Source organism: Alnus glutinosa, chromosome 6 (assembly GCF_958979055.1).
Source record: "Alnus glutinosa chromosome 6, dhAlnGlut1.1, whole genome shotgun sequence".
NCBI classification, from domain to species: domain Eukaryota; kingdom Viridiplantae; phylum Streptophyta; class Magnoliopsida; order Fagales; family Betulaceae; genus Alnus; species Alnus glutinosa.
This window is the reverse complement of record NC_084891.1, coordinates 26,889,258-26,900,051: the sequence shown is the minus strand read 5'-3', so window position 1 is coordinate 26,900,051 and position 10,794 is coordinate 26,889,258. Positions and strand designations below refer to the sequence as shown.

General features: G+C 33.9%; 1 protein-coding gene across 1 annotated transcript; it reads left to right on the top strand.

The window, feature by feature from the left end:
* Positions 1–2,901: 2,901 nt before the first annotated feature.
* LOC133870126 (alcohol acyltransferase 9) lies at positions 2,902–6,241 on the top strand. Its single transcript, XM_062307182.1, has 2 exons — positions 2,902–3,460; positions 5,136–6,241. Exons 1-2 carry the CDS (start codon positions 3,032–3,034, stop codon positions 6,060–6,062), a joined length of 1,356 nt encoding a protein of 451 aa, XP_062163166.1. The 5' UTR covers positions 2,902–3,031; the 3' UTR covers positions 6,063–6,241.
* Positions 6,242–10,794: the final 4,553 nt, after the last annotated feature.

The window sequence follows — 10,794 nt, the reverse complement described above, 5'->3', positions numbered from 1 at the left end:
GTTCGTGTTTACTCTACAGCAAAGAGAGGTTCATGCACCTGCAACCGGAGGGTACGTGGAAAGAAAACGAAGAAATAGAAAAAAGGAATTGGATCTACTGCTCTGAGGAGGTGGTTGTACAACGGGGTGAAGCGTGAGACTCACACAAATGAAGGAGATGTTGAAAAGACCTTAATTGAGAAGTGAGGAACTTGTGTCGAAGTGGTAACTCTTCAAGAGAAAGTGTATGCCAATCGAAGGTTGACTTACAGTAGAAAAACAAGCACGCCTGCCTGATAATTAAACTCAAACCTTCATGCACTTAAAAGCCAAATCATAAATGTAGTCAGCATTTGTAACACTTCGGATCCATATTAGGAAGAGATGAATAGTTCACATAGAGTGAGTATTTTATAATAAAGATACTCATAGGTCACATTGTTTAGTTATTAGGTAAAACTAGGCTTTATAAGAGATTCTAAAAAAGCTTCAAATTGACTAATTCTTTTGAGGTGATAGCGTAGATATGGCTAGCGCTTTTCTCTGGATCGTTACAAATGATATCAAAGCCACTTAATAACGTCAGGTTATGTAGTACTGGAGCATTGCATGACATGGTCCTGACGAGGACGTCAGGAGTTTAAGGGGAGAGTTTTTAACACTCCGGTTCCATATTAGAAAAAGATGAATAGCTCACACAGAGTGAGTGGTTTATAACGATACTCATGGGTGCTCATATTGCCTAATTATTAAGTGAAACTGAATTTTATAAGGAATTCTAAAAAAACACTTTTCCTTAAGTCGTTACAGTATCACATCAACATATATAAGAAACTATAGTAAAATAAAAATGTGATTTTTAACTTTATTCTTACTCTTACTATACAGGCGTATCACTGGAGGAAGACAAACCACAAATTAATTGTTCATCCAAAGAGGAAGAACAAAGAAAAAAAGAAAAAAATTGCAAGAATCGAATCTCTCGCAAGTTACCCCAAACCCTTCAAAAACGGAAGAAAAGAATCCAGTCCAATAAGCAATTTTTGCAAGAGGGAGTTGGTGCAACTGTCTACATGATTTTAGGATTGGAATCCCCTATTGCTATTATTCTTTGTCCAAAGAAGAAGAGAGAGCAAAGACAATAACAAAAAATTGTGAGAGAGACTCCCCTCCTGCCCATCGAATCTCTCCTTAGTTTTGGTCAACTTACGCAAACGTACCCTTTATAAAATGTGCGAAAACAATGCTAACCCAGTATGTAATAAACTTTTTTATATATTTTTCTTTATTATTATTATTCTGCAGCAGTGTGTACGTAATTTTTGTATGGGGGTATATCGATCTTCTAGCTGTTATTCCCTGCAGAAAGAGAGGGAGTGGGGGTAGTAACATGTGGATGTGAGAGACCCTGCCTAAGAAGAGGGAGTGCAATTGTTGGAAATTTGGTCCATAATTTGATGATATATCTATATATTCTGGATCAGATGGGTTCCGTTGAATAATAAGTAAGTTATTTTTAATCAAGTTGAGTGAAAGAATACAAAGTCCTTTATCAATTTATTGTCTCTCTTCCTTTTTATTATCTCTCTTATTATATATATGTGGTTTTCAATTTCCAACAGTTACACGTAACATGTGAAGAGTAGATACTGTAAATTAGGTGGCTTTATCACGGCAATCATGCTACTTGATGGGTACAGTACTCTGTCCCTCTAAGCCAATCGAGGTACCAACTTCTCTATGCATTTTGAAACCAGGGATGCAATCCTTCGCTCCAACCACCTGCACCTAATGTAGGCAAGTGTGTGTTGAGAGTGGAATTCACGTATTCTCTTCTAATTATTATTTTATTGTTAATGCATATTTTAAATTATTAATTGTATTGATATCCTTCTAAAAATATATACGTTTATTGTCTCCAACAAAGATATTTATAGGTGAATTTTCTACTTTTTGGAATTTCTTCCGATTTAATCTGTAAAATTGTTGTCTCTTGATATGCGAAAAAACATTTTTTTTTTTAATGTAATTTTCTTCAGCTCTACTAATGTTTTTTTAAAAAAATATGTGCTTATAGCATGCTTCAATATGTAACACATAACAATTTTATACACTAAATTTAAATAAATAAATAAATAAATAATTCCAATCAATTTAGAGGAAAACTTCAGTCCCTATGTAAATATCAAACTAAAACCTATTAGTTTCTCTTTTCCTTCCCTGTACAATAATCTAAGGAAAAAGTACACATAATTTTCTCAAATTACTACCTCATTGTCAATGTCTCCCTTTAAACTATCAAAAAATGTTAATGTTCTTCATTTATTTTTATTTTATTTTATTTTTTTTATATAATTTTCAGTTATTTTTCATTTTATTTTATTTTTTAATTTTTTTTTTCGTTAATTACTTTATATTTTTATATTTTTTATATTACATATATCTATTGAGAGAAATATGTGTACTTTTTTTATAATCTAATATATACGGAGACAAATTCCATCCTTTTTTTTTTCACATCTTTATCGACCTAAGTTCAACCGTGGCTTTTTTTTAAAAGATTTTGGAGTTAGTATCATGCATTTTAGATTAGAAAAATGTTTGGAGGATTACAACTTCTATTATAATTTGTTTATAAACTTAGGTTTCGGTTCACATTTTATTAGAACAAATGTTATGGACCGTCGCGTAGAATTTACATTTTAGTGACTAGTATTTATTTGAAATATTGTACTTTCCTCTTGATTTTTTTTAATGAAAGTCTTACAATTTTTTTTTTTTTAAAAAAAAGATACCCATTTTTTTTTTAAAAAAGATACCCATCTTAAAGGGAGGGCACATTTTAAGAATAGTGCTGCCGCCCTCTTCTTAGCCTCACTCTTTAAAGGAATCTGACCGTACTATCACGATGTCCAACCGTAGATCTCCGACTGACCCATTGCTCTCTTGTCTACAAATTAAGCTCCCCCCATCTCTCACCTTGTCTTTCTATCTCTCTCTTGGCTTCAAAACATCATCGCCAACGAGGGCAAGAGCAAAAAATATAGCAAATATGTTAAAATCTGCAGAACTCCCAGATTGTTGCTATCCAAACCAACCCATCTTAATCTGCCCAAGTTGCCCGACCCCCAAGCATTCCCTCTATCTCTCCAATCTTGATGACCAAAAGTTCCTTAGGTTCTCCATTAAATATCTCTACCTTTTCAAGAAATCAGTGAGCTTAGATTGCTTGAAATATTCTCTTTCCAAAGTTCTTGTCGACTACTACCCATTAGCTGGGAGGTTGAGGGCTACTTCCGAGGATGATCAGAAGCTCAAGGTTGATTGTAATGGAGAAGGCGCCGTCTTTGCTGAGGCTTTCATGGACATCACTGCTGAAGAATTTCTCGAACTTTCCAAGAAACCAAACAGGTCTTGGAGAAAGCTCTTGTATAGGGTGGAAGCTCTCAGTTTCTTGGATGTTCCTCCTCTTGTAGTTCAGGTCTGATTATTTCTTTCATTTCAATGGCTCAGCTCTATTTTTCTTCTTTTCTACCCCTTTTTTTTTTTTTGCGCCAATGTTTCTCTTTTATTCGTTGCTTTTCCTTACAGCGTCTTTGTTCCTTTATTTTTTTTTTCCTGGGTGCGTGGCGTGGGGCTTTTCAGTTTTCACCCTTGTGGCATGGATCTCTCATCTCTTATTATAAAAGAATATTCACTTTAAAATTATTTTTTAACCCCGATCGGCCGAGCTCGGAGCTCCTGTTTCTTCTTCTTCAACAATTTTTTAGTTAGTGATGTCTTGATTGAATAATTCTCTTAAAACTACGAATTTGTTCCTTCGTTAATCTATGTAATCCGAGAAAATTAGCAGATACCCACGCACTAATTAGCTTAGTGCTCTAATCATAATTCCAGTTCTTCCACTTGAGCTTCCTCTTCCAATAATAAATCCCGGGAATTGAAATGATGCTACCAACCCTACACTACAGCACCTCGCTAGTGCATAGAACCACGTCGCTTTGGTTGCCTTCTACCATGTCTATTGTCTAGCCCAGACAGACAGGGCTAGTTCTGTCTTTAACGTTGACTCACTTGAAATTTTTTATTTTTTTAATATATATATATATATAGTTTTTAAGGAGATTTTGTCGTAGTCGTTGATTAATTAGGTAGGCCACTATGATGCGATCAATCCTTGGGTTGAAATTAACTCTAGCCGTACCTAGTCTAGTTACCTTTGTTTGAAAAACACGTACACAAAGGAAAAAAAACAAACTCACAGTCACAGACAACAAAAAGGGAAAAGTCGAGAATGGCTAAAAATACCAATAATGGTCAATTAGTAAAAGGCTCCGGTTTGAGTGAACTAAGCCATATTTGCACCACATATGTTCCTTTCAGTTCAATGACCCAAAAGTAAAGCGACCCTACTCAACTGCAATCGCTCTTTCCAGTTCTGTTCCTTTTAGGAGCTCGGTTGCTGAGCTAATTATTTGTATTTGGCTCTGTATTTTTCTTTTGGGGCAATTTTAGTACTACGTACCTCCTTTCTTTCTTATAAATAAATGAAATATTTATGATCTCAGCTATTAAAACGTGAACGGGTCATCATTTATCAGTTTACATAGTACTTAACTTAGAGAGGTGATTCTTGCACCACAACAATTACACAACTCTACTTACGTGGGGTGGGATCCATGTGAGTGGTCATATGAATCCGAAAAATGTTAGATTTACAACACCAATACAACAATCCTTTACATGAGGGTGGGTCTTACATACTGGGGCCCACCCTCATGTGAGGGGTTGTTATATTGGTGTTGTACAAGAATCAAATCCCTATGAATCCTACTCCACGTGAATAGAGTTGTATAATTGTTGTGTATGGTTATTGTGCAAGAAGTATATATTTTCCATTAACGTAACATTTGTCACCTCCACCGTCACTCAAATGTATTAACAGTCATTGTAATACTTATTCTTATAAAATATGGTCTGTCACGTTAATTTATAAAAAATTGTAATTAAATTTTACTGTTTAAAGTTTTTCTTTTTTTTTTTTTATTTATTGTTTTTTTTTTTCTATCAAAAACCCTCTTCCAGTCTTCCTTCTAGTAAATTTACCTTTATTTATTTATTTTAAACAAAAAAAAAAAATTGTTGAACTTTTTCAGGTGACGAATCTCCGTTGCGGAGGAATGATTTTGTGCACCGCGATCAATCACTGTCTATGTGACGGCATCGGCACATCGCAGTTTCTACATGCGTGGGCCCACATTACCGGCAAGCCGAATCTTGATCTACCAATCACTCCCTTCCACAGCCGCCAAGTGTTAAAACCCCGGAGCCCCGCACAGATAAACTTCAGTCACCCTGGATATACCAGAACAAACCCCAAGGATAATACTCACATGGACATCGTAAAGTTCCTACAATCTCAGCCGCTCGTGCCCACATCCCTGATCTTCACCACCTCTCACATTCTTCAACTCAAGAGGCAGTGCGTACCATCGCTAAAGTGCACCACCTTCGAAGCCCTGGCATCGCACACGTGGCGCTCCTGGGTTAGGTCACTGGACCTGTCGCCCTCACTCAATGCCAAGCTTCTTTTCTCCGTTAATATCCGAAAAAAGCTGATCCCGGAGATTCCACAAGGCTTTTATGGGAATGGGTTCGTGCTAGGATGCGCCCAGGCCAATGCGAAGGACCTGGTCAGTGCTAACCTGCACCATGTCGTGAGGCTGGTGCAGCAAGCAAAATCGGTTCTAAACGATGACTGCATAAGGTCCATGGTTGATTTGCTCGAGGACAAGACAGTAAAAACGGACCTGTCTACGAGTCTGGTAATATCACAGTGGTCTAAGCTGGGATTAGAGGATTTGGATTTTGGAGAAGGGCAGCCACTCCACATGGGGCCTCTGACAAGTGATATTTACTGCTTGTTTTTACCTGTTATCGGTGACTCCGACGCCGTGAGAGTGCTCGTGTCCATGCCGGAGGGCATTGTGGAGAAATTTGAGTTCTACATGAAAGAGTTTTTGGATAAAGAAGATAACAAAGATGGTAATGGGTATCATGAAGAAGATAACGGATTGATCTGAAAGGAGCTCCTCCTCTTTTTCTCTCTCTTTCGATCGCCTCCCACATAATAAGTATGCTAGTGGAAGCAGCTCGCTGTAATTTGAGTATCGAAAAGTATAACATGATTAGACTAGTTTTAATTAGAATGTTCGATCGCAATTGGATGCATAATTAATTTGCAATCTCTTGTCAAGTTCAATAGAGGGGGATCTTGATAAATCATAATTTATTCTAACAGTTTAAGCTTAATTATTTGAATTAATATTTTATCAATCTCCTTCAAGTGTGAAACCAAACAACATATGAACTATTTTTATTAAAATATGGGATAAAATGTAAAATAAGGCTTTCAATTCATGACTTTGGCCTTAATACCATATTAAGCTTTTGAGACTAAAATTGATTTAACATTTGTTGAAAGATAAAAATTTTGTGATAAATGTTTATTTGTATCCCATAAATCAAGAGATTTAGATGATTTGATTATCGTAAATTAATGAATTTGTTAACCCTAATCCAAGAGATATGTTTGTATTTGAAATTATTCAAATCACTTGTAAAGCTATATAAATTGAGCATTTAACGTGTGAATGTAGGCATAGATCAAACCACCTTAATCTCAATGTCTTTCTCTTTTTCTTTCATCTCTTTATTTTATTATCAGTTTCTATAATCTCAATGTCTTTCTCTTTTTCTTTCATCGCTTTATTTTATTATCAGTTTCTATAGGCCTTAAATTCTAACCTTATCTCTTATAGTTCACCACCCATTTCAATTAAATATTCTGTGTTTTGAGCCTTGTTGTGAGGAATTTTGAATTCATGACAAAAAAAAAAAAAAAAAAGTGGTAAAATATTAATTAAATATTAAATTTACAATTTTTTTATCTATTTAATTTTTTTTAATAAGTGTATATTAATTTAACAGATTATGATATAATGGTATTTAAAAAAATAAATAAATAAAAAATCAAGCTTCAAAGTATTAACAACATAGCAAAAACATGCATAGAAACCTATTTGGCTTTAAGAGAGCACGTACAATTACTTACACTTAAATACAAGTGTCTCTTAATCACTTTTATTTTATGTTTTCAAAATCAAAACATTAACAAACAACCTTCTTCTTTTTTCTTTTTTCATTTTTTTTTTTTTAATTGAGTAGGGAAAAAGGGCTATAGAGGAGGATCTTTTCCGTTGATCTTGATTCGGATGGAAGAGAGAATGTAATGAGAGAATCTATGAAAATGCTTTCAAATACAAGACGAGAAACGGTCTATTTAGCTAAAGTATGTGCACGATAATTTGTACAACGAGACACTTTTAAAGCATTACAGCTTTTAAAAAAAAAGATAAACTTAAACTAATATCATAAACTAAATTAGAAAAGTTTCACAATTAAAGAGAAAAGCTCAAGAGAATTAATCGCTAAAAGAGCATCCAAAAAGCATAAACAGAAAAACCTAGGATATTCTCACCATGTAATTGACATTTTTGGGCAATACTTTTTTGACAATTACCCATAATTTCTGTGGGTTTGGAGTACTGTTGGGTAGGTTGTAATTAAACAGTAAACACAATAGGAAGGAACTTTATTGTTTCACTGTATTCGATCGCCTACCAGATTCATCGATCTCAAAAGCCTTTTGTGGCGTGGCGTGGCATATCGTCTCGATCGGCCTAAAAGTCACAAACCCCAATCTGAAACCAATGGTCGTTTTCTAGCATTTTGGTTGGGGGGAACCTACGAGCAGATTGTGATCATAGCTATGACATAAAAAATTGCAAAGAGATAGGGGAAAAGATCCTCCAATGGCCGCCCTAACTATATTTTTTAGCTCTAGGGTTTCATTGTGTGGTTGGCAAGTGCAAAATCTTATCACAATTACAATAAATATATTCTTATTCAAAAGCATGTTCTTGGGACAAAATAATAATAATATATATCTACTGAGGATGCTAAAAACTGAGACCATCATTATTATTATTTTTTATTGGGCTGAATGAGTATCGGAATCATCATCCTTTATTCATTGACAAAATCCTTCCTCATAAATTAAATTCTATATGTCGCGCCAGGAGATTTCTCTATTTTTCACAGGGATATATCATATATCATTCGTGGTCCATGACAAATTAAATTCCCTTCACCATCAACCAACAAGGGCTTTCAATCTATTGGTTTCTTTGCCTTCTTTTCTTTTTGTGATTTTCATTTTAATTTTTTTCAAGTGATTGTATATAGAAAAAAAAAATGTTCAATTAAATTTCAAAACGACCAATTTCAATAGCTGCATTGAACAAATTACTCTTGGATCAGCTTTCTTTTTTTTAAAAAAAAAATAAAAATAAAAATCAATGATTGATGGACGCTGTCGCTTCAGCTTAGTTAGTATAATGAAAAAGCTATAGTATGTAACATTTAATTACCAAGTAAATGGCTAGCTTGATGTGTGAAACCTTCTTAAGGTTGATACAGCTAGATCTAATTAATCTAAAAGATCAATTGAAGTTGGAGGGTTTCGGTTTTGTTTTGCCTCTTAAATTAACTTGCATGGCCGATTTTGGAAGTGGTAGGCTAGATCTATTTGAAGAGATCAATTAACGTCTGAGGGCTACGAACAGTTCTGTATATAATATATTACCAATATAATTTAATATTTTTAAATAACGTAGCATCATGTATGTTATTAAATGTAACAAAATAAAATTTGAATCCTGAAATAAATCATCTCTATTTTTTTTTTTTTGAAATAGATCATTTTTTGTTTCAATTATAATGTTTAATGGAGCCTTATTAAAAATTTTAATTAACCAAAAAATGTGACTCTTATCTTTTGCTAACATTGATGTGAAATAATTTCTGCCCCGAAAAGAAAACCCAATATGTGACATAATGCTGATAATTACATATATGCTTGCAATCTTTCTTTTCTTTTCTATATTTATTTATTTATTATTTTTGGGAGAAGGAAGTTTGGAATCCTTTACATAATATTTATTGGTCAGGGAAATGATTGTAGTGCGGTCGTGATCTTTCTTTTTTGGGGATTGAGGAATGCCAGCTCTGCCCATGTGTGATTATGTATAGTTGGTCATTAGTGTCACATACACCTGGCATTGTAGGGGGCCATTTCCCAACTTAAACCGATATATATATATATAAAAAAAATTATTTGCACGTTTGCAAGAGCACTTTGTTTTTTTAATTTATTATTTGGTGTTTAATTGAAGTTGGTTAGGTTGTAGTTGGATGGTGAAATTTAGGTTAATGATGATAACATGGTAGTATATATAGAATTGGGATTGGCTACAATTTCTTGCTTATATGGCTATATTGTAGGTTGCCCGATTACAATTGAGATAGGTATTTAATGGGCCCACATGTCTAAACATGTTCTCGTACAACAGTTACAGGGGATTTTAGTTTATGTATGTTAAGTTTTAGAGTTGGCGGATCCAATATCAAAACAAGTTAAGTTGTAATATTTAAATATAGGGTTGAGTCGGTGAAAATTCGATGTTGGAATTGAGATTTTGAATATCCTCATTCGAATGAGAATGTGCATAAAGTTTTTACAAAGTTTCAGAATGCCTTGATTATAGTCACGATCGCAGTCTTGAAGGCACTTGTAGAATACCTCGATCGTAGACCGTAGTCTCATTCGAATGGCGTTCAGACAAGAGGATCTCAAAAATCAGAATGCCACGATTAAAGTATTAATTGTTTAAACCTTGTTCAGTCGCCACTTGAAAGAAAAAATTGTGAAATCCTAAATCTCATTCGAAAAAGATTAATCTCGTTCAAACGAGATTGTGATAAACTTTTTAAAACTTTAGCCAATTTAACCTAGAAGCTTTTTTTTATTATTAAAAAAAAAAAATCTACAAAAGCCTCATAAATCACGACTTTGGTAACCTTAAAATGCTATTTTTCTTTGCTAATAAATTCCTAAATACTTTAGAGTCTTAGACAATTTATTCCGTACCCATTAATACTGTTGCCATGAATGGTCTATTCTCTATTCCTTTACTACTAAATATAAAAGGCCCACTAGGCTCCTCAATCAATAATAATAAAAAGAAATAAAGAAGAGTAGGCAACCAACAATAATAATAATAAGAAATAATAATGGGACCGAGAAGAAGAAGGCACTAGGCCACTATGAGCCTACTTTATAGATCCACATGAAAGATTTTGTCATCTCAAAGAAATCTTAGGATCCGAACGTGACACTTTGCGGGTCGACACTTCCAAGCATATCTTCTAATTAATAATTATCATTTTAATTTATACCATGCGTTCTGCTTTTGTATCTTCAAATAATTAATAATAAAGTCTTATCTAGCAATTAAAGTAATTTTGAGTTAAAAAAAAACTCATAAATATATTCATCATTGACTTCTGCACAAATATATTCTCAAGTGGAGTCAAACAGGAATACTTGGAGACCCACATGGAAAGCCTTTTATTTCGTCTAAAATTTTAAGTTGCCTCGTGAAGGCCCACGTGTCAGTTGGCCAGGGTGACTTCAGGGCCAACAAATAGTAAACTAATTCAGTGAAGCCCAAGATTTGTCACTCAAATGTCAAATCCATTCCCATATATTTTCCTTCTTTATTCATAGAAAAATGCGTTTGGCTTTTTTTGTTTTTCCATATATCTTGCACATCTCTTTTGCTCGATCCATCACTAAATTTGTAGAACCCACATATAATTTAATAGATTCAATAATTTATTTACACATCTCTC